The sequence below is a fragment of the Oncorhynchus mykiss genome, chromosome 25 (assembly GCF_057628025.1).
Source record: "Oncorhynchus mykiss isolate SJ-2025 chromosome 25, ASM5762802v1, whole genome shotgun sequence".
In the NCBI taxonomy this organism is placed as follows: Eukaryota; Metazoa; Chordata; class Actinopteri; order Salmoniformes; family Salmonidae; genus Oncorhynchus; species Oncorhynchus mykiss.
This window is the reverse complement of record NC_143046.1, coordinates 52,237,892-52,262,724: the sequence shown is the minus strand read 5'-3', so window position 1 is coordinate 52,262,724 and position 24,833 is coordinate 52,237,892. Positions and strand designations below refer to the sequence as shown.

General features: G+C 42.6%; 1 protein-coding gene across 6 annotated transcripts in view; it reads left to right on the top strand.

The window, feature by feature from the left end:
• The first annotated feature begins 1,710 nt into the window (after nucleotides 1-1,710).
• The window catches only part of asap3 (ArfGAP with SH3 domain, ankyrin repeat and PH domain 3), a 48,198-nt gene continuing 25,075 nt past the window's right edge, over nucleotides 1,711-24,833 (top strand). For all 6 annotated transcript variants that reach the window (XR_016491872.1, XR_016491873.1, XM_090220484.1 and 3 more), the window contains exons 1-5: nucleotides 1,711-2,096; nucleotides 6,809-6,881; nucleotides 16,311-16,456; nucleotides 21,860-21,934; nucleotides 22,758-22,807. Coding sequence is in view for 4 of the 6 variants with exons in the window: in XM_090220484.1 (XP_090076610.1) it covers nucleotides 1,935-2,096; nucleotides 6,809-6,881; nucleotides 16,311-16,456; nucleotides 21,860-21,934; nucleotides 22,758-22,807 (506 nt within the window). In the remaining 2 variants the exon portion in view is untranslated. The remainder of the gene's footprint in view (nucleotides 2,097-6,808; nucleotides 6,882-16,310; nucleotides 16,457-21,859; nucleotides 21,935-22,757; nucleotides 22,808-24,833) is intronic.

Genomic DNA, 24,833 nt, shown 5'->3' with positions numbered 1-24,833 from the left:
TATTTTATTTACTACAGAACATAGAAACGTGCTATTTTCACATATGTTGATATTGAGGTAGTGCTGGAGATGATGAATATGAAGTTGACATTTTTTTTAAATGTTCCTTTAACATGGCATAATTTGTAGAATTGCAGGAAATTAACTGTAAAACTGCATCAACAAAAAAGTTATGTAAAGGTAAACAAATGTAAAGGTATTTGTTTACCTTTTGTTAATAAAATACTTGTTCTGTTAATAGATCACTCTGTACCTATTAAATTATAGTTTTTGATCTCGGAGCTGAGTTAATTTGAGCTAATGTGTAGCAGCTAATTGTATAGCTAATAGGCTATGTGTTTGTAGATTGATTGAGGTGAATGACGCTACAACAACTGGGTCATTTTTGCTTGTATTTTCTTGCTCTCCAAATAGCATTTTTTAGTTTTTAAATTGTAATGAAATGCAGTAAATGATCACTTTTAGCATACCACCCAGCACGCTTTCATTGGATTTTATTGAGTGACGCCCTATTAATCTGTGTCGTCCACTGTTTTCACTGCACACTAGCGTTTGCATGGAGTTGAGGGGAAATGAGATGGCAGAAGACTGCAGGTCCATTCTTTACGAGTCTCATTCAGAATGCCAGAAAGCACAAACATTCCCACGTGATGATGGAATTACTCCCTCCCTAATAGCACGCACAGAGCCAGCAGTGGATTACCGTTCTCCTGGCAGCAGGATATTATGCTGGCAGCACAAAACGCGGATTTGTTTCTCCTTCAAAACAAGAGTCGCCCTACAAAGACATGCTACATTTTTTCTCACTTCAGTGCAGTACAACTATTTTTCACAGCATTGCAACTACTTAAAAAAATACAAAAATTTAACGTACTGTTATATTTAATATTGTATTACATACACCAGCATTTCTTTTTAAAGTTTACACCAATGTTGAAAGCTAAGGCTATGTAAAGAAATGCACTTTTAATAAAATACAAATATATGTAATTGGAATTACTCAATAGAGTATACAAAAATGTAATTGGTCTATTCTGTTGGGCAATGGGTTTAATACAGAGTGCTGGTGAGTCCTTACTTCACCCACTTAATTCACTGCAATGCATATGAATTACATATTGGTTTATAGAGAGAGAAAAAAACGACTATGTGCCGATGTCAAAGTGGGGTTTGGATTACTCAGTAGGTCTGTAGAATGTATATATGGTGTCATTTCATGGGGCTCTGAATAATACGGAGTGTTACTGGCCTTTTACGACACCCATTCCATAGGCCATGATGCAGATCACTGTATTCTAAACTCCCAACCCCACTTTTACATCGACAGAAATAATATATTTTTCACTATAAGCCAATATGTATTTCATATTAAAAGTGATTTGCGTTGTGGCCTATGGAATGGGTGTAGTAAAAGACTAGCAACACTGCGTATTCTTCAGCGTCCCATGAAATGACACCATGTATAGATTCTACAGACCCTACTGACTGCTCCCAACCCCGCATTTACATCTGCACAAATAAACGTTTTTTCGCTATAAACCCAATATTGTCAATACCAGTCTCGACATTGTATTTTTTTTAATGATGTAATTTTTTTGCATTCACAACAAAATCGACATTGATAAAAATGTAATATCTTTTGAAACAGTTATCCACTTTGCAATCTTTTGAAATGTGGGCTTTTTATTTGGAATGTTTTTCTTAAAGCCATTTGAAAGTGACGTCATCTTTAGTGCTGCTATCATACTGTAGTCAGCAGTGGACCTCACTCGAATTGCACCGCAGTGTGAGGAAAAATCGGACCACCATCAACTTTCACTCATATAGTTGTGAGCGTGGGAATGCTGTCGCGGGTAATTTTACCTTTTCCACAAAGGAGAACCAATGCATTTCCAGCGGAAACATGCGTGTTTGAAACTTTAACGACCTTTTAAATGTCTTCAGTTGGACCTTTTTACTTGGAGAGCAACATGCCGGAGCATATCAGCATTTCGGACTTTGTTGCTCTGACAAACGAGGACTTGGCATCACCGACTACCTCGATTTTTCAGTCCAAAATGAGTGAATGTCGGAACACTGTTTCGGCAGTCGAAGAGGTGAGCTGGGGGGGTTTCAGTGCGCACTATTGTTTACCTGTCTACAGGTAACTTGTTGTTGACAGTTAGTGGTGGGAGGTGAACCGATAGGTAGACGAACCTCCAGTGAGTAAACTAGCCAAGCGAAACAGTTTTGCCAAGTTCACTTTGTCATTTATAAAAGTAGTCTGTATAAATGTATTTTACCCATACGCAACACCGCTGATTTAAATAACCAACTCACTATAACTTTGGTTATTTGAATCGGGGGCAGGACCAACGTTTGGGAACCCTGAACTAAGCTCCCGAGTGGCGCAGCGATCTAAGGCACTGCATCTCAGTGCTAGAGGCGTCGCTACAGACACCCTGGTTCGAATCCAGGCTGTATCGCAACCGGTCGTGATTGGGAGTCCCATAGGGCGGCGCACAATTAGCCCAGCGTCGTCCGGGGTTTGGTCGGTGTAGGTCGTCATTGTAAATAAGATTTTTTTTCTTAACTGACTGATTTGCGTGGTTAAAGGTTAAGTAACATAAATGAATTGCATTGCATTGGCTATAGCCAATATAGCCTTAGCTCAAAGGCCAGCAGATGGCGAAATTGAGTCATTTCCCGTCCAAATGAATTATATGCAGCTGGCAAAACATTTGCATGCCTCGTTAAACGGTTCGTACCTAAAACTTTCTCCATTCAGGCTGCATAGGCTTCGATTTCCTCTACACCGCCAAGATTGGGGCCTCTCTAAAATGTTGCTAGGCTGACACACACGCGCATACAGACATGTAGTACGGATGCACACAGTCACACACCCATAAAGGCACTTAGCGCACACACACACACCAAAGCCGGGAACTGCTATAATGATCGTGACGTGTCCAAGGTTTGCGAAACATACAATAGAATAGAGGAAAGATGGCATTGTTTGTTGAGCATACACCCAGTCCGTGTCAATGCTAACCGTTTTATTTATGGGCGTAACCGTTTTGCTCTTCTCAAGAGTATAGGGAATTGTTGTGAATGTGTGTATTCAATGCTGCAGACAGACCACAGCAGGGGTGAATGACAGGGTCTGATCCTCAGGATCTCAAGTTTTATGCTATACGCACACTAGGGCAGTGTTTCCCAACCCTGGTCCTCGAGTAACCCCAACAGTACACGTTGTAGCACTGGACAAACACCTCATTCAACTCATTGAGAGCTTGAAGATTAATTGACAAGTTGAATCAGGTGTGCTTGTCCAGGGCTACAATGAAAATGTGTACTGTTGGGGGGGGGGGGGGGGGGGGGTACTCTAGGACCAGGGTCGGGAAACACTGCACTGGGGGTTAGGCAGCGTAACAAGCCTTTGATTGAGCCTAAACAGGGTGTGCTGGAACTGCACCGCGGTGGTCTGACCTGTACATGGACACTGTGTACAAGGAGAGGTTTCAATAAGGTTATTCCTTTTGTTAGACGGTGACATGACCTCATATTGGAATGGAGCCATCACCTTAACCCTTTTACACTTAAGTCAACAGATTTGACATCGACGTGTAATAGGTTGACATTACATTTTCACTTTGACCACAGTCTTGCCCTGACTCCAGCTTGGCCCCGCCCACTTGCTCGGAGGTTGACTGTGAAACGGTGGAAAGTACGGGAGGAGTTACTCCATTTTCTAAGCCTCTCCATACATTTCCATACATGTTTACAGTCCCATGCACTTTTTTTCATTAGACAAATAAGACAAGAGAAGGGCTGTTAGGCTATATAAACACTAACCACGACTGGTCCAGTTAGCTGTAATATATCAACTATTTTGGTGCCAAAGGAGTGTCATGTAGCTAGCTAGGTTCTTTAAAATTCACGTCTGTAACTCAAAGCCAGTTCAACTGCTCCCCCCCACTCTTCCCCCTCAGGGACTGATTTAGACCTGGGCCACCAGGTGGGTGTAATGAACGATCAGGTAGAACAGGTCATCAGCAGTACTCCAGGCCTCGTAGGGTAAGATTTGAATACCCCCTGTTCTTAAGCAAACAGAGTAGAGTGAAGCTACATGTTGACGCACGTCAGGGTGGTGAACCTGAAAAACGACAGGTGTGGTTGGTGCCTGAGAGACATCATCAGCCCAATGATGACAAGCGTGGTGGTGCTAGACGGATTAACCACTGATTCACCTGTTAATGCAAAGTTAGTCACGGCGTGGGAACTTCTGGGTCACCATGATCGCTGCTAGACAGTCAAAGAATTGCGGTTTTCCTATAGACGGTCTGACAGGTTACATTTCTTTCACTGTTGCCCTTTGTCAGTTCTACTAGGTGAAATTCTAACTTGAAGTCTGTGGCGTAATGTTGACATTTTTGCTCCGATCTCCCATTGACATCAATGCATCTGTCTGCGCATGTAACTATGTCAAAGCCAGATTTGCATGCGTAGGCAGATCTCAAGTTAGGATTTACCCCATAGGAATGATCTGCCTTTGTCTTCCTAAAACCTTCGGCTACTAATGGACGGGAGTCAATATGACACTATACACTGTGCAAAACATTGACTTGCACCCCCTTTTGCCCTCAGAGCAGCCTCCATTCATCTGGGTATGGAAAGTGTTCCACAGGGATGCTGGCCCATGTTAACTCCAATGCTCCCCACAGTTGTGTCAAGTTGGCTGGATGTCCTTTGAGTTTTGGACTTGAGGTCGACCGATTAATCGGAATGGCCGATTTAATTAGGGCCGATTTCAAGTTTATTTATTTATACCTTATTTAACTAGGAAAGTCAGTTAAGAACACATTCTTATTTTCAATGATGGCCTAGGAACGGTGGGTTAACTGCCTTGTTCAGGGGCAGAACGACAGATTTTCACCTTGTCAGCTCGGGGGAGCCAATCTTGCAACCTTACAGTTAACTAGTCCAACGCTATAACCACCTGCCTCTCGTTGCACTCCACGAGGAGACTGCTTGTTATGCGAATGCAGTAAGCCAAGGTAAGTTGCTAGCTAGCATTAAACTTATATTATAAAAAACAATCAATCAATCATAATCACTAGTTATAATTACCCACTTGTTTGATGATATTACTAGTTTATCTAGCGTGTCCTGCGTTGCATATAATCGATGCAACGCAGGGGGATGATTTAACAAATGTGCTTTTTTCAAAAATGCGCTATCATTGGACGACTGTACCTAACCATAAACACCAATGCCTTTCTTAAAATCAATACACAGAAGTATATATTTTTAAACCTGCATATTTAGCTAAAATAAATCCAGGTTAGCAGGCAATATTAACCAGGTTAAATTGTAAATTCTCTTCCATGCAGAGTCGGGGTATAGTTTAGGCAGCCTGGCTCATTGCAAACTAATTTGCCAGAATTTTACATAATTATGACATAACATTGAAGGTTGTGCAATGTAACAAGAATATTTAGACTTAGGGATGCCACCTGTTAGATAAAATACAGAACGGTTCCGTATTTCACTGAAATAATAAACATTTTGTTTTTACGAAATGATAGTTTCCGGATTCTACCATATTAATGACCAAAGGCTCATATTTCTGTGTGTTATAATTAAGTCTATGATTTGATAGAGCAGTCTGAGTTAGCGATGGTAGGCAGCAGCAGGCTCGTAAGCATTCATTGAAACAGCACTTTCGTGCGTTTTGCCAGCAGCTCTTCGCAGCATAGGGCTGATTATGACTTCAAGCCTATTAGCCTAATGGCTGGTGTAACTGATGTGAAATGCCTAGCTAATTAGCGGGGTGCTCGCTAATAGCGTTTCAAACGTCACTCGCTCTCAGACTTGGAGTAGTTGTTCCCTTTGCTCTGCATGGGTAACACTGCTTCGAGTGTGGCTGTTGTCGATGTGTTCCTGGTTCGAGCCCAGGTAGGAGCGAGGAGAGAGATGGAAGCTATACTGTTACACTGGCAATACTATAGTGCCTATAAGAACATCCAATAGTCAAAGGTATATTAATTACAAATGGTATAGAGAGAAATAGTCCTATAAATACTATATTAACTACAACCTAAAACCTCTTAACTTGGAATATTGAAGTCTCATGTTAAAAGGAACCACCAACTTTCATATGTTCTCATGTTCTGAGCAAGGAACTCAAACGTTAACTTTTTTACATGGCACATATTGTACTTTTACTTCTCCAACACTTTGTTTTTGCATTATTTAAACCAAATTGAACATGTTTCATTATTTATTTGAGGCTAAATAGATTTTTATTGATGTATTATATTAAGTTAAAGTGTTCATTCAGTATTGTTGTAATTGTCATTATTACAAATAAACAAATAAAAATCGGCCGATTTTAATAGTTATAGGCTTTATTTGACCCTCCAATCGGTATCGGCGTTGAAAAATCATAATCGGTCGACCTCTATTGTGGACTATTCTTGATTCACACAGGAAACTGTTGAGTGTGGAAAAACCCAGGAGCGTTGCGGTTCTTGATACAAACCGGTGCACCTACTACCATACCCCGTTCAAATGCACTTAAATATTTAGTCTTGCCCATTCACCCTCTGAATGGCAATACATACACAATCCATGTCTCAATTGTCTAGAGGATTTAAAAATCCTTCTTTAACCTGTCATCTACGCTGATTTGAAGTGGATTTAGCAAGTGACATTAAAGGATCATATCTTTCACCTGGTCAGTCTGTCATGGAAAGAGCAGGTGTTCTTAATGTTTTTCACACTCGGTGGATGTTTCGTTAACTCTTCTTCTCTCTCTGTGTTGCAGTCAATGGATATGGACCAGAACACCTTACAGAGGATGAAGAAGATGGTCAAGGCTATTCACAGCTCTGGAATCAGTAAGTGGCTCCTCGCCACACACACACACTGTATTACAAACACCCAATGCATATTAAAAAATAACTGCAGGCTTTAATAAGAGACTTGGGTGTGGGATGAGGTCTTATTATGGTTCACGTGTTTGTTGATGAAACCCGACGCTGACATTGTATGGGACGTGTTAGCTGAGCCACTCCTGTCTGTCTGAGACACAGGAGGTTGGTGGCACCTTAATTGGGGCGAACGGGCTTATGCTTATAACTGGAGCGGAATTTATGGAATGGTAACGATTATGTCCAACACATGGTTTCCATGGTTTCCAAGTGTTTGATGCCATTCCAGCCATTATTATCAGCAGCCTCCTGTGGTCTGAGACTAATGACCGTGTGTGTTTGACAATGGGCTCAATGTTAGCTGTTTGACTGACACTGTTTAGTTCAGACACCAGACTCCAGAGGTCAAGTAGGGCGCCCCCGTGTGTGTGTGTGCACACCAGTGTGTGTGCCCCACTGTCCACCTACCACACACTTTGGCTTATAATATAGTTGCTTTGTTGGCAGGATGGTTAGAATGATCAAGTCACCCACCAGTTTGGCATGCTGATATTGTCTAAGTCCAACTATGAAGAATACTGTAGAAGCTTCTATGTCTGATTCTGGCACCTTTTTGAAGAAACTTTGCTTCATACTTTGATGTGACCAAACAATTACTCACCAGTTTCGCAATGCTAACATGAAGTTGAACAGCAGCATCAGTAAACTTGGATGGAGTTTCGATTTCAAAATGAGTCTTGGATGCCAATCTAAAAAGTTACTTGTTTTTCAACTTTTCCAAACTCTGAAATATTCTGGTTTCCATTTTGGGGGTTTAACTGTCAGATGTGAGTCAGTGAGCCAAAGTTGGGAGATGGGAGTTCAGCAGTTGAGACCCCAACTCCACTATTCTCCCCCACCCCATCTCAACACCCACTTTCTCTCCCCCTCTTAATGTGGCACTCCAGTCTCATTTTCACCTAATTTACTTAAATCAAAGGCACATCTCAATAGGTGGTCTAGGTATGTCATGACATGGCACAAGTGGGGGGGGTGGGACTTTCCTCTTTTTCTCTGGCTCCTCTATTGTTCCTCAAGCAAAGGTGGAGGCTGACGACATCACAACTTCCAATCAGACCAACTCTGATAAGGTATTACTCTTTGAATGTGTGAAATTGTGCTCAACCTCGCACGCCTGGTCAAGTCATGACTTGATCTTCAGGTCTGAATGTCGGAGCGCTAGAAAGATGCCAGAGTTTCCGACTTGGAATGCCACTGCTTCAGTGTGTGTACTTTACTATATTTATACTTGGGATATCTCTTTTCAACAGTAAAAGTTCAAACATCGCTGGAGGACTTCATTAACTGGATACTTATGGGGCTGTTCCATTCCACTAAGGCTAAGGGGGGGCCCCCCCTCTTCCTTTTCGTTGTTAGTGGCTGGCTGATTCAGAACCGCTCAATCAGCCATGATGTTCACGTGTGATGTGTTGATTAACTCAGCAAAAAAAGAAACGTCCTCTCGCTGTCAACTGTGTTTATTTTCCGCAAACTTAACATTTGTAAATATTTGTATGAACATAACAAGATTCATCAACTGAGACATAAACTGAACAAGTTCCACAGACATGTGACTAACAAATGGAATAATGTGTCCCTGAACAAAGGGGGGGATCAAAATCAAAAGTAACAGTCAGTATCTGGTGTGGCCACCAGCTGCATTAAGTAATGCTGTGCATCTCCTCCTCATGGACTGCACCAGATTTGCCAGTTCTTACTGTGAGATGTTACCCCACTCTTCCACCAAGCATCTGCAAGTTCCCAGACATTTCTGGGGGGGAATGACCCTAGCCCTCACCCTCTGATCCAACAGGTCCCAGACGTGCTCAATAGGAATGAGGTCCGGGCTCTTCGGTGGCCATGGCAGAACACTGACATTCCTGTCTTGCAGGAAATCACGTACAGAACGAGCAGTATGTCTGGTGGTCATGCTGGAGGGTCATGTCAGGATGAGCCTGCAGGAAAGGTACCACATGAGGGAGGAGGATGTCTTCCCTGTAAGGCACAGCGTTGAGATTGAGCTTGTTGTCATTGCAGGCAGTCTGATGATGCTGTGACACACCGCCCCAGACCATAGCGGACCCTCCAAATTGATCTCGCTCCAGAGTACAGGCCTCGGTGTAACGCTCATTCCTTCAACGATAAAGGTGAATCCGACCATCACACCTGGTGAGACAAAACCGCGACTCGTCAGCGAAGAACACTTTTTGCCAGTCCTGTCTGGTCCAGCGACGGTGGGTTTGTGCCCGTAGGTGACGTTGTTGCTGGTGATGTCTGGTGAGGACCTGCCTTACAACAGGCCTACAAGCCCTCAGTCCAGCCTCTCTCCGATTATTGCGGACAGTATGAGCACTGATGGAGGGATTGTGCGTTCCTGGTGCAACTCGGGCAGCTGTTGTTGCCATCCTGTTTACATACCCTACATTATTAATCTCATATGTATATACTGTACTCTATCATCTACTGCATCTTTATGTAATACATGTATCACTAGCCACTTTAACTATGCCACTTTGTTTACATACTCATCTCATATGTATATACTGCACTCAATACCATCTACTGTATCTTGCCTATGCCGCTCTGTACCATCACTCATTCATATATCTTTATGTACATATTCTTTATCCCCTTACACTTGTGTCTATAAGGTAGTAGTTTTGGAATTGTTAGCTAGATTACTTGTTGGTTATTACTGCATTGTCGGAACTAGAAGCACAAGCATTTCGCTACACTCGCATTAACATCTGCTAACCATGTGTATGTGACAAATAAAATTTTATTTGATGTTCGGATGTGCCAATCCTGTGCAGGTGTTATACGTGGTCTGCCACTACGAGGACGATCACCTGTCCGTCCTGTCTCCCTGTAGCGCTGTCTTAGGCGCCTCACAGTACGGACATTGCAATTTATTGCCCTGGCCACATCTGCAGTCCTCATGCTTCCTTGCAGCATGCCTAAGGCACATTCACGCAGATGAGCAGGGACCCTGGGCATCTTTCTTTTGGTGTTTTTTTTCAGTCAGTCGAAGGCCTCTCTTCGTGTCCTAAGTTTTCAACAACTGTGACTTTAATTGCCTACCGTCTGTAAGCTGTTAGCGTCTCACCTACGCTAGAGGTTAAGGCACTAACGTCCCACCAGCACAAACATCCGGTGAAACTGCAGAGCGCTAACATTCTAAATACACCATCTGTTATAGTAAACATTCTTGTAAATACATATATATAACATCATTTAAAAGATGAACATCTTATTAATCCAGCCGCTGTGATTTCAAAAAGGCTTTACTGCGAAAGCAAACTATGCAATTTGAGGACAGCTCCCCGCACACAAGTATTGCTAGCATTTTCCAACCAAGCATTAGTGTCACGAAAGTCAGAAATAACAATAAAATAAATAGCTTACCTTTGAAGATCTTCCTCTGGTGGCAATGCCAACTGTCCTAACTACGAAGTGAATGTTCGTTTTGTTTGATGACATCTATTTTTATAGCCTAACACGAAACATTTGTAAACTGCTTGTGTCGTGATTTCCGTCTCATTTAACTTTGACAACGCATTCGTGGTAATTACACACACTAAACAAATGAAAACAACCATGACTGGATAAACATTACAATCCTCTGGTTGTTACTAACACATGATGGTTCTTTTCCCGGGACGTATTGACCGAAACAAACCGATTTGAAGACACCAAGCAATGACCTCATTGCGCACCAATGCTTGGACCGGTCTATCATTGATTGACTGTATTTTGGCCCAATGACCACGGATCATCTTGAAATCTAGCTTGGAAGATAGCCAATGAGCTGAGGTAAACGGCATATGTAATGGTGATACGTTCGAAGACCAGCCTTTGTCGTGAACTCTGGCGTAAGAGAGGTTCATTCGCCATTGCAAATCCTACTTGACGGAGCCATGTTACGCATAGCAGTACATAGTCAATAGCATTTTCAGTTAGTTTATATATTTTAAATTATGGCGACTAAATCAGGAAAAGCTAAAAACAGTCTAGGTATACAGATTTAACCCAAATTATAGAGGAAATTGATAGAGAAAGCGAGACCGAGTAAATAGTAACCTTTGTTTTTAATTTTTTTTTTTTTTTTTGGTGTGTGTTAGAATAGCATTTATGTATTTTGTATATAGTTTTTTCCTTCAAAATGTATCACTGTACCAATTCGTCCACGGGTACATTTGGTTACATTTGTGTGGGACACCTGGGTGACTTCATGCTCAATGTCATGTAGCTTGCTCATTTTTGAAGTTATCTGTCTAAAACCTTGCTCAGCTATTGTTGCCATCTTATGTTCTTCATTCAAATCATCCACAGCATCCTATCTGTATGTTTGGCTGTTCTTGGCCATTTGAAAGATGATGCAGCAACAATACAAAACAGAAAATGTATGTTTATTTCCTTGTATTTTCTTCTACCAGATCTATTGTTATATTCTCCTACATTCAATTCACATTTCCACAAAATTCAGAGTGTTTCCTTTCAAATGATACCAAGAATATGCATATCCTTGCTTCTGGGCCTGAGCTACAGGCAGTTAGATTAGGGTATGTCTTTAGGCGGAAATTGAGAAGGGGGGGTACCCCAAAGAAGTTAACAACCGTTCCACAGGTGCATGTTCATTAATTGTTTATGGTTCGTTGAACAAGCATGGGAAATGGTGTTTAAACCCTTGACAATGAGTATCTGTGAACTTACTTGGATTTTTACGAATTCTTTGAGAGACAGGGTTCTGAAAAAGGGACGTTTCTTTTTTTGCTGAGTTTGTGGTTGGTTAGGCGGACTCTCCATCCTCTTTCCATTCCTTTTTTTTCTCTCCGATCTATTTTTCCTCTCTCACCCCCCCCCCCCCCCCCCCCCCCTTTACCCCATCCACCAAGAATGGCCTATTCCTCTCAGCTCTTGCCAGGATGCAGTGGTTTGTGTATGTTGGGAAGAGATGGGTTTGCTGGAGTTTTAAAGCTCATTAATTATCTTCCCCAGGGACATTAGTCAGCATTCTGTTGCTTGTTAGATGTTTGTTATTGGCTCACACACACAGGGACACAAACTCCCATGCACACGTTTTCTATTACCGATTTCAGACAATTGTGCTGTCAAACTACACTATGCTGGCTTTGATCAATACTGTTCCAGCAGCTAGTATAGCTGTGCTTGGCTCCGTAGTATGAAAGGGCATATGGGGTCACTTTCCTTTGGGTCATGACCTAATAACATCTCTTTATGAGCCCTGGCACCACTGGGTTAGGTTAGACCCTACACTGGACGAAGTGACCCTGAAGACTAAACAGACGCAGTTATAAATAATCAGACTTTCCAACGCCAAGCTTTTCCACTCCGTTCTCTCACTTTGGTTATTTTGCTTAGTGTAGAATTAGTGTTCTGACTAGGGCTGTTACCTTACCGCCACACCGGCAGTAATGAGTATTGATCGCAGTCACATTCCACGTGACCATTGAGTCACGGTAACTAGGCTCCTCCAAAACTGTGCTCTGATGCTGTTGATGGTTAGTAGCCTACCAAACTTGCTAACGGCTAATCGATAATGGCCTGGTACTCAGTGCTCTAATAACATTTTATTGGTCACATACGCATGTTCAGCAGATGTTATTGCGGGTGTGGCAAAATGCTTGTCTTTCTAGCTCCGACAGTGCAGTAATATCTAACAATTTCACAACATGTACCCAATACACACAAATCTAAGTACAGGAATTTAATTACGAATATATAAATGTATGGACGAGCAATGTCAGGCATAGACTAAGACATAGAATACGGTATAAACATATGAGATGAGGAATGCCGTGACGTGGATAGGGGGTTGGTCCCTCTGCTGTTTTCTGAAGTCCACGATCACCTTTGTTTGTTGAGTGAGAGGTTATTTTCCTGGCACCACACTCCCAGAGCCATCCCCTCCTCCCTGATGGCTGTCTCGTCATTGCTGGTAATCAAGCCCACTACTGTTGTCGTCTGCAAACTTGATGATTGAGTTGGAGGTGTGCTCGGCCATGGGTGAACAGGGAGTACAGGAGGGGGCTGAGCACGCACCCTTGTGGGGTTCCAGTGTTAAGGATCTGCAAAGTGGAGGTGATGTTTCCTACCTTCACCATTTGGGGAGGCCTGTCTGGAAGTCCACGACCCAGTTGCGAAGGGCGGTGTTCAGACCCAGGGCCTCGAGCTTAATAATGAACTTGCTGAGCTGTTGTCAATTAACATAATTCTTACATAGGAATTCCTCTTGTCCAGGTGGGATAGGGAAGTGTGATGGTGAGTGCATCATCTGTAGATCCATTGGGACGGTAAGCAAATTTATGTAGGTCTAGGGTGACCGGTAAGGTGACGTAATCCTTGACTAGTCTCTCCAAGCACTTCATGACAGAAGTGAGTGTTACGGGGCGATAGTAATTTAGTTCAGGTACATTTGCTTTCTTGGGTACAGAAACAGTGGGGGCCATCTTGAAGCATGTGGGGACAGCGGACTGGGATAGGGAGAGATTGAATATGTCCGTAAACACACCAGCTAGCTGGTCTGTGCATTTTACTTTTTAAAATTTTATTTAACCTTTATTTAACTAGGCAATGTTCTGAAGATGTGTCTAGGGATTCTGTCAGAGCTGGCAGCCTTGCGAGGGTTAACACGTTTAAATGGCTTACTCACGCAAGCCACGGCGAAGGAGAGCCCGCATTCCCTTGGTCGTGGGCTGTGTCGGTGGCACTTTGTTATCCTCAAAGCGGGTTAAGAAGGTGTTTAGTTTATCCGGAAGCAAGATGTTGGTGTCCACGATCAGGCTGGTTTTCTTTTTGTAGTCTGTGGTTGTCTGTAGACCCTGCTACAAACGCCACATGTCTGAGCCAGTGAATTGCGACTCCACTTTGTCTCTACTAACATTTTGCCTGTTTGATTGCCTTGCAGAGGGAATGACTACATTGTTTGTATTCTGCAAAATTCCCAGTCACCTTGCCATGGTTAAATGCGATGGTTCGCACTTTCAGTTTTGTGCGAATGCTGTTATCTATCCACGGTTTCTGGTTAAGTTAGGTTTTAATTGTCACAGTGGGTACAACTTCAAATTCTAGGTCAGGTGAACAAAAGGACTTGAATTCCTGTATGTTGTTACAATTACACCATGAGTCCTTAATCATGAAACACACACCCCCACCCTTCCCGGAGAGAGATTTATTCCTGTCTGCGCGATGAACTGAGAACGTTATTGGCTGGACCGACTCAGACAGTATATCACGAGAGAGCCATTTTCTCCAGTTTTAGTTTGACTAGTAGAGAAATGTTAATATATCAGAGTGAGAGCTTCTAATCAATCAATGGGGGCACCTCATGCCTGGTTGGAATTCGGGCCTTGATAGCTGACTAGACTAACTTAACCATAAAAAATAAAAATAAATTGTATTGTAAAACATACGACTGGATTGCAATGGTTCATAATTGTATTTTATTAGGATTGTTACATTTTAGTCACTGGCCCATTTCTCCATCAAAGTTTTGGGCTTGTAGAAACATCTTTAAATGAAAATTACACCATACGGATAGCCCTCTCAAAGAACTGCTGGACTTTGTTGGACTATTTTAAGGTGATTTGGGTTGAAGCATTAGGTTGCTAAGAGAAGGATATTGCTTTTATGGAACTGGCTTGAGCACAATTTACTTTCTTCATGAGCAAAAGCAATTGGTTTTCTACCCAAAGTTGCAAAGAAAATATTGTGATCCATTTTAACCTGTTGCGTCGAGCAATCCCGTATCCGGGAGCGTAATTATAGCCTCAAGCTCATTACCATAACGCAACGTTAACTATTCATGAAAATCACAAATGAAATGAAATAAATATATTGACTCACAAGCTTAGCCTTTTGTTAACAACCCTGTAATCTCAGATTTTCAAAATATGCTTTTCAACCATAGCTACACAAGCATTTGTGTAAGAGTATTGATAGCTAGCATAGCATTAAGCCTAGCATTCAGCAGGCAACATTTTCACAAAAACAAGAAAAGCATTCAAATAAAATCATTTACCTTTGAAGAACTTCTGATGTTTTCAATGAGGAGACTCTGTTAGATAGCAAATGTTCAGTTTTTCCAAAAATATTATTTGTGTAGGAGAAATCGATCCATTTTGTTCATCACGTTTGGCTAAGAAAAAACCCCGAAAATTCATTCATTACAACGCCAAACCTTTTTCCAAATTAACTCCATAATATCGACTGAAACATGGCAAATGTTGTTTAGAATCAATCCTCAAGGTGTTTTTCACATATCTATTCGATGATAAGTCATTCGTGGCAGTTTGGTTTCTCCTCTGAAGCAAATGGTAAAATACACGCAGCTGGAGATTACGCAATAATTGCAACGGAGGACACCAAGCGGAGCACCTGGTAAATGTAGTCTCTTATGGTCAATCTTCCAATGATATGCCTACAAATACGTCACAATGCTGCAGACACCTTGGGGAAATGACAAAGTGTAGGCTCATTCCTTGCGCATTCACAGCCATATAAGGAGACATTGGAACAAAGCGCATTCAAAATCTGGGGCATTTCCTGTTTGAAATTTCATCTTGGTTTCGCCTGTAGCATCAGTTCTGTGGCACTCACAGATAATATCTTTGCAGATTTGGAAACGTCAGAGTTTTCTTTCCAAAGCTGTCAATTATATGCATAGTCGAGCATCTTTTCGTGACAAAATATCTTGTTTAAAACGGGAAAGTTTTTTTTTTATCCAAAAATTAAAAGAGCGCCCCCTATATCGAAGAAGTTAATAAACAGAGACCAGCAAAATGGATAAAATGTATTTATGGTAAATAATGCAATGTCTAATTTCTCTGAACGGGGGGAAGAAACATCCAGATTCACAGTTAATGCATTAGGGTTGAAGAAGCAATACTCCAAGCTGCAGCTCCATACAACTTGTCAAAAATAGAGAACCGATACTGCATACTGGTTGTTGGGGTGGGATTGCTGTAGAGTGTTGACAATTTTACTGGAATCCTCATGTCTTACTCAATCGTAGGAAGAAATTTAGTCCAATTTTGGATTCTGGGTAATTAACAGGGTCAATTTGGGTGCAATCAATTAGCTTAATTTCTCAGCTCTAATTATATTTCAACAAAATAAAGTTTCAGGGCCTCCCGAGTGGTGCAGCGGTCTGTAAGGCTCTGCATCGCAGTGATAGCTCCGTTACCAAAGATCCTGGTGCGATACCGGGCTGTGTCGCATGTACGCTGACACGGCCGGCAGGTTCACGGTGTTTCCTCTGACACATTGGTAAAATGACATGACTCAAAAGGCAGCATAGGATGGAAACAACAATTAAGTGTGTGTCTGTGGTTCTAGGTCACGCAGAGAACAAGGAGCAGTACATCGACGTGCTGGAGAACCTGGGGAACAGTCACCTGACCCAGGACAACAACGAGGTGTCCACTGGGTTCCTGAACCTGGCTGTCTTCACCAGGGAGGTCACCGCACTCTTCAAGAACCTGGTGAGAGTAGGGGGGAGACTTTGGGAGGGATAGGGTGCACGTTTGGAAGGGAAACATTTTTAGGGGATGGGGCTTAGAGTCTGGGAAAGGTAAGGCACTTTGGAAATGGATGAGAGACACTTTGGGAATGGGTAGGTAATGAGTGGGGTGTGTAGGGTAGGGAGAGGTGTGGGAATAACCTTTTTGTATCTGGGGGAGGGGCAATGGCTGCAGAGTTTGGAGTGATGGGTGTTAATGGTGTTGAGAGGGGGAAGAGGAGTGTATAATTAAGAGGAAACGATGCTTTTGAGAAGAGACAGATTTGATTTGTTTTTTTTATTGGATGTGGGTGTTGACAGAACAGATGTGGTAAAGTTGGGCTGTATTCATTAGTTGGCCACTGTTGCAAAACTATTATTCCAAACGGAAAACATGTTACAACGAAATTCAGGTATGTACATCACCGTTTCTACGGTTTGGTTCCTAGTGAGTACACCCCTGGGTGACGTTCTAGAGGTGACAATAGGCTGTTGCTAACACCATTGCAGTATTCAGTCAGATCATAAACATTTGAAGTTGAGCGCCAATGACCTAAGGTAGATGTACAAATATTCACTGATTATACAAAACATTAGGAACACCTAATATTGAGTTGTACCCCCTTTTGCCCTCAACAGCCTCAATTCGCCAGGGCATGGGGCGCTCTACAAGGAGTCAAATCACAATTTTATTGGTCACATACACATATTTAGCAGATGTTATTGCGGGTGTAGTGAAATGCTTGTGTTCCTAGCTCCAACAGTGCAGTAGGTTCTAACAATGTACTCATCTGAAAGTAAAAGAATGTAATTAGGAAATATTAGGACGAACAATGTTGGAGTGGTATTGACTAAAATAAAGTATAGTAGAATACAGTATATAGATATGAGATCAGTAAAGCAGTATGTAAACATGAATAATCGAACACTTGTCACTTTAATAAAGTGGCCAGTGATTCCGTAAACGTTTGGAGTTGAGCGCCATCAATGATCTAAGGCAGCTGTACAAATATGCACTGAGTGTACAAAAGCGTTCCACACGGATGCTGGCCCATGTTGACTCCTTTGTGTGTGTGGACTGTTCTTGATACACACAAACTGTTGAGCGTGAAAAGCCCATCAGCGTTGTAGTTCTTGACACAGCCAAACTGGTGCGTCTGGCACCCGCTACCATACCCTGTTCAAAGGCACTTAAACATTTTGTCTTGCCCATTCACCCTCTGAATGGCAATTCATACACAATCAATGTCTCACGGCTTAAAACTCCTTCTTTTAATCTGTCTCCTCCCCTTCATCTACACTGATTTTGAAGTGGATTTAACAGGTGACATCAATAAGGGATCTTAGCTCTCACCTGGATTCACCTGGTCAGTCTGTCATGGAAAAAACAGGTGTTTTGTACACTCTTGTGTAGAATAATCCTAATCTGTCATTGTCTGGTTATGTGAACTAAATCTATTTCTGATGTAAATGTTCTCCATCACACAACATATAGGACTTCATGTCTGCAGCTCTACACATGAATAGTGCTGAGTGATCCTACCGCCATCACTAAACTGTGACTTAACCAAGCCATGAGCTCATTAATCGTGTGCCCGCGCTCGTGCGTGGTCCGAGGGGTTATTTATGAATGAGTTGCAGTGTGGTTACAGCTGGAGGGTCAAAGGGCCCCTGTTGAGGGAGAGGGATGAGGAAAGACCCCGTTCTTGTCGCAGCAGTATGCTTGAAGGAGTGAGTTGTGTGTGCATGCATTGTGTTGGGTGGGATACAACAGCTGCAGGAGAGCACCTCTTCACCCCCCCCCCCCCCCCCCCCCGAGAACTGGAACCCCCCCCTACTGATAGTCGTGTTAATTCATCCCAGACCTTCGTGTGTTGGGAGTGGACAAGGCAACTCCTCCTTTCTCCCCCCAGCTGTCAAAGTCCCCCTCAGGACCTTGAGGAAGTGCTAGAGGAAACTGAGGAAACTAATCCAAAACACTACCACTGCTTGATTTTGGGGCTTTAACAGTGAACTGTGTGTGTGTGTGGGGGGGGGGGGGGCTGTGTGTCTGAGTGCGCGCTCTGAAGAGGGTTGTTTCACTGTTACACAGAACACAGGGCCTTCTTTCCATTTCTTCAATTCTCAGAAGGAAATCAAAACAAAGACAAGTTCAAGTTTGCATCAATTTCTCAAGGTGAACCCAAGTGTGAACTCAGAAGGGGGAAATGGTTGTCTTTTTTATTTACCTACAGAGCTGCTTCAGTACAGGAGATGTTTTTGCACTGAACTAGGGTTGCAAAATTCTAGGAACCTTTACAAAAGTCCCATGTTTTGCTAAAAGTCTGGTTGGAGGTTTCCAGATTTCCTCCTTCCAACTGGGATTTCTAGAAAACCTGAGCATGTTGGGAAGGTTCCTGGAATTTTGCCACCCTACACTGAGCAGTCAGTTAATCAGTACGATCTACAAAATGGGTCAGATGTTTTGATTTTCCATTTGCATGTCATCAGCATGTATTACACTGAACAAGAATATAACCGCAACGAGTTACGGTCATATTTTGATTTTATTTGTCCCGTGTTTTACCAGGTACAGTGCCTTGCGAAAGTATTCGGCCCCCTTGAATTTTGCGACCTTTTGCCACATTTCAGGCTTCAAACATAAAGATATAAAACTGTATTTTTTTGTGAAGAATCAACAACAAGTGGGACACAATCATGAAGTGGAACGACATTTATTGGATATTTCAAACCTTTTTAACAAATCAAAAACTGAAAAATTGGGCGTGCAAAATTATTCCGCCCCTTTACTTTCAGTGCAGCAAACTCTCTCCAGAAGTTCAGTGAGGATCTCTGAATGATCCAATGTTGACCTAAATGACTAATGATGATAAATACAATCCACCTGTGTGTAATCAAGTCTCCGTATAAATGCACCTGCACTGTGATAGTCTCAGAGGTCCGTTAAAAGCGCAGAGAGCATCATGAAGAACAAGGAACACACCAGGCAGGTCCGAGATACTGTTGTGAAGAAGTTTAAAGCCGGATTTGGATACAAAAATATTTCCCAAGCTTTAAACATCCCAAGGAGCACTGTGCAAGCGATAATATTGAAATGGAAGGAGTATCAGACCACTGCAAATCTACCAAGACCTGGCCGTCCCTCTAAACTTTCAGCTCATACAAGGAGAAGACTGATCAGAGATGCAGCCAAGAGGCCCATGATCACTCTGGATGAACTGCAGAGATCTACAGCTGAGGTGGGAGACTCTGTCCATAGGACAACGATCAGTCGTATATTGCACAAATCTGGCCTTTATGGAAGAGTGGCAAGAAAGCCATTTCTTAAAGATATCCATAAAAAGTGTCGTTTAAAGTTTGCCACAAGCCACCTGGGAGACACACCAAACATGTGGAAGAAGATGCTCTGGTCAGATGAAACCAAAATTGAACTTTTTGGCAACAATGCAAAACGTTATGTTTGGCGTAAAAGCAACACAGCTCATCACCCTGAGCACACCATCCCCACTGTCAAACATGGTGGTGGCAGCATCATGGTTTGGGCCTGCTTTTCTTCAGCAGGGACAGGGAAGATGGTTAAAATTGATGGGAAGATGGATGGAGCCAAATACAGGACCATTCTGGAAGAACCTGATGGAGTCTGCAAAAGACCTGAGACTGGGACGGAGATTTGTCTTCCAACAAGACAATGATCCAAAACATAAAGCAAAATCTACAATGGAATGGTTCAAAAATAAACATATCCAGGTGTTAGAATGGCCAAGTCAAAGTCCAGACCTGAATCCAATCGAGAATCTGTGGAAAGAACTGAAAACTGCTGTTCACAAATGTTCTCCATCCAACCTCACTGAGCTCGAGCTGTTTTGCAAGGAGGAATGGGAAAAAATGTCAGTCTCTCGATGTGCAAAACTGATAGAGACATACCCCAAGCGACTTACAGCTGTAATCGCAGCAAAAGGTGGCGCTACAAAGTATTAACTTAAGGGTCCTGAATAATTTTGCACGCCCAATTTTTCAGTTTTTGATTTGTTAAAAAAGTTTGAAATATCCAATAAATGTCGTTCCACTTCATGATTGTGTCCCACTTGTTGTTGATTCTTCACAAAAAAATACAGTTTTATGTTTGAAGCCTGAAATGTGGCAAAAGGTTGCAAAGTTCAAGGGGGCCAAATACTTTCGCAAGGCACTGTATGTTGACTGAGAACCTTCTCATTTACAGCAACAACCTTGGGAATAGTTACAGGGGACGGGGGGGGGGGGGTGAATGAGCCAATTGGAAGCTGGGGATGATATGAAGGCCAGAATGGGAATTTAGCCCGGACATCGGGGTTAACACTCCTACGATTACGATGCCATGGGATCTTTAGGGACCACAGACTTAGGACACCCGTTTAACGTCCCATCCGAAAGGCCGCACCCTACACAGGGCAATGTCCCCAATCACTGCCGTGGGGTATTGGGATATTTTATTTTTTTAGACCAGAGGAAAGAGTGCCTCCTACTGGCCCTCCAGCACCACTTTCAGCAGAATCTGGTCTCCCATCCAGGGACCAACCAGGACCAACCCTGCTTAGCTTCATTAGCAAGCCAGCAGTGGGATGCAGGGTGGTATGCTGCTGGAAATTAGTAAATTGAAATAAGTTCATTTGGCCCTAATCTATGGATTTCACATGACTGGGAATTCCAATATGCATATGTTCACCACAGATCTCAGTTTTTCAGTTTTTGATTTGTTAAAAAAGTTTGAAATATCCAATAAATGTCGTTCCACTTCATGATTGTGTCCCACTTGTTGTTGATTCTTCACAAAAAAATACAGTTTTATATCTTTATGTTTGAAGCCTGAAATGTGGCAAAAGGTCGCAAAGTTCAAGGGGGCCGAATACTTTCGCAAGGCACTGTATGTTTCAACCCCTTAAAGAGCAGAGCTTTCGTGTGTATGGTGTACATTTTAGGACACGTCCTTGTTCCTGGGTTAGGGTTCAGGTATCGTTCTGTAAAGAGCAGAGGTGGAGGAGGACCGGACTGACGGACTTTACGACAACTTTGATCTGTACGGTGTATGTTTTCGGACATTCATCTGTTGTGGATGTCCTAACATGTGCACCGTTAATCTGTAGTCCAATTCGATGCACGACGGGAAGGATCTTGGCATAAGTAACCAGAACACAGTATGCAATACATTTATTCCGTCTGAGTCTCATTTGATTTGGTTGTTGTGGTGCACCCGGAGCCATCCCATCCCTTGAAAATGTGACTCAATTAAAAAAAAACTGGAACAACATATGACCCAAAGGAACCAATACAGGTTTTTTGTTATTTCATCATTGTAAATCAAAAATGGGTGTCTGTGTAACTATGTGACTCATTTGTTTCTGTCTTCCAGGTCCAGAACCTGAACAACATAATCTCCTTCCCCCTGGAGAACATCCTGAAGAGTGAGCTCAGAGACAGCAGACTGGTGAGTAACTAGGGTTGTAAGATTCCAGTAACTTTCACAATATTGCCTTGGTTTTCCAGAAAGCCCGGTTGGTAGGGTCCCCGAATTTCCTGCATATCCCCTCCTTATTCCAGGAATCTTCCAATTGGGAATTTTGGGAAAGTTTTGGGAATTTTGCCACCCTGCGATTTAGCTCTACTGTCGTGCACAAACTGTAAGACTTCTGTGTAACCTATTGTGCACTAACTCTCCTGCCTCCCCACAGTCTGTGTCTGTAAAGTCAGCGAGAGATGCACCTCCCCTAAGAGTAAACCACAACCCTGCAAAACATCCGCTCTGTGTACTTACTACTGCCTCGTGCCATTTTATGACCAACACCCATATTGTGTTGGGTGTCACAAATTAGTGACAGCTTTTTAAAACTGTTGCATCCCATCGGATGAGCAATTCTTCATTCAATATGTCAGTCTTATCTGTACCATAAATGTTTGTTTTTTTAAAACACATGCATAAATATGGTTGGGAGTTTTTCCTGACCATGTGACTCCACCGGGAGAAACTTGGCCACTGTTTTATATAGGCTTAGACTATTACTAATAGGACCTGGAGATTTACCTGGTCAGGAAAACCCCTGGCCCTACATAATGAATCCTTCACCGGCAGTAGATATTATTGTAAATCCCCTTTGTTGAAGAGTTGTAAAGGGAGTGACTGAGGCCTCCTGTGCAGTGTCCTGTGAATGTCCACAGTTTAGATGATATACAGTAGACTAGAGGCCATGTTTATTTGATATGTCTGGAGCGGATGGCAAGCTGGTCATAACCATCTTTTTCGTCTTCTTTAGGAGCTGAAGAAACAGTTGGAGAAGAGCTGGAAGGACTATGACATCAAAGTGTAAGTTGATGGTGATTATAAGGACTTTAGCCTATTATTTTTATGGTCCATCTCTCAGAAGGTTACATGCAGTACCAGTCAGAGGTTTGGACACACCTACTCATTCAAGGGGTTTCCTTTATTTGTGTTATTGTAGAATAATAGTGAAGACATCAAAACTGAAATAAAACATGGAATCATGTAGTAACCAAAAAGTGTTAAACAAATCAACATATTTTAGATTCTTCAGTAGCCACCCATTGCTAGATGCCAGCTTTGCACAATCTTGGCATTCTCTCAATCAAGCTTCATGAGGAATGCTTTCCCAACAGTCTTGAAGGATATGCTGAGCATATGTTTTTTTAAACCCTTTTTTCTCCCCAATTTTGTGGTATCCAATTGGTAGTAGTTCCAGTCTTGTCTCATCGCTGCAACTCCCACTCAGGAGAGTCCTCCGAAACACAACACAACGGCTTCTTGACACAATGCACATCCAACCCGGAAGCCAGTCGCACCAATGTGTCAGAGGAAACACTGTACACCTGCCGACCTGGTCAGTGTGTACTGTGCCCGGCCCGACACAGGAGTCGCTAGTACGCGATGAGACAAGGATATCCCTGCCGGCCAAACACTCCCTAACCCGGACGACGCTGGGCCAATTGTGCGCAGCCCCATGGGCATCCCGGTCGTGGCCGGCTGCGACAAAGCCTGGGCTCAAACCCAGAATCTCTGGTGGCACGATGCAGTGCCTTAGACCACTGCGCCACCCGGGAGGCGCTGCACACTTGTTGACTGCTTTTCCTTCACTCTGCGGTCCAACTCATCCCAAACCATCTCAATTGGGTTGAGGTTGGATGCACTCCATCACACTCCTTCTTGGTCAGATAGCCCTAACACAGCCTGAAGGTGTGTTTTGGGTCCTTGTCCTGTTGAAAAACAAATGATAGTCCCACTAAGCAAAAACCAGATGGGATGGTGTATCGCTGCGGAATGCTGTGGTAGCCATGCTGGTTAAGTGTGCCTTGAATTCTAAATAAATCAGGGTCGCCAACAAAGCACCCCCACACAGTAACACCACTTCTATTTTTCACAGTGGGAACCACACATGCGGAGACCATCCGTTCACCTACTCTGCGTCTCACAAAGACATGGCGGTTGGAAACAAAAATCTCAAATTTGCACTCATCAGACCAAAGGACAGATTTCCACCAGTCTAATGTCCATTGCTCGTGTTTCTTGGCCCAAGCAAGTCTCTTCGTCTTATCGGTGTCCTTTTAGTAGTGGTTCCTTTGCAGCAATTTGGCCATGAAGGCCTGATTCACATTTTCTCCTCTGAACAGTTGATGTTGAGATGTCTGTTACTTGACCTCTGTGAAGCATTCATTTGGGCTGCAATTTCTGAGCCTGGTAACTCTAATGAACTTATCCTCTGCAGCAGAGGTAACTCTGGGTCTTCCTTTCCTGTGGCGGTCCTCATGAGAGCCAGTTTCATCATAGCACTTGATGGTTTTTGCGACTTCACTTGAAGAAACTTTTTAAAAGTTCTTTAAATTTTCCATATTGACTGACCGTCATGTCCTAAAGTAATGATGGACTGTTTCTCTTTGCTCATTGGAGCTGTTCTTGACATAATTCGGACTTGGTCTTTTACCAAATAATCTTCTGTCTACCACTCCTACCTTGTCACAACACAACTGATTGGCTCAAACACATTAAGAAAGAAAGAAAAATTCCACAAAGTAACTTTTAACAAGGCACACCAAGAGTGTGCAAAGCTAAGGCAAAGGGTGGCTACTTTGAAGAATATAAAATATATTTGGATTTGTTTAAGTTTTTTGGTTTCTACATGATTCCATGTGTTATTTCATAGTTGATGTCTTCACTATTATTCTACAATGTGGAAAATAGTAAAAATAAAGAAACCCTGGAATGAGTAGGTGTGTCTAAACTTGTGTGAGTGGTATTTATACACATCCAATAATGTAAGACATTACAGCATTGGTCTAAAATTGCATGTTGGCTAAAAATATGTGAAGGGGGCTTCACC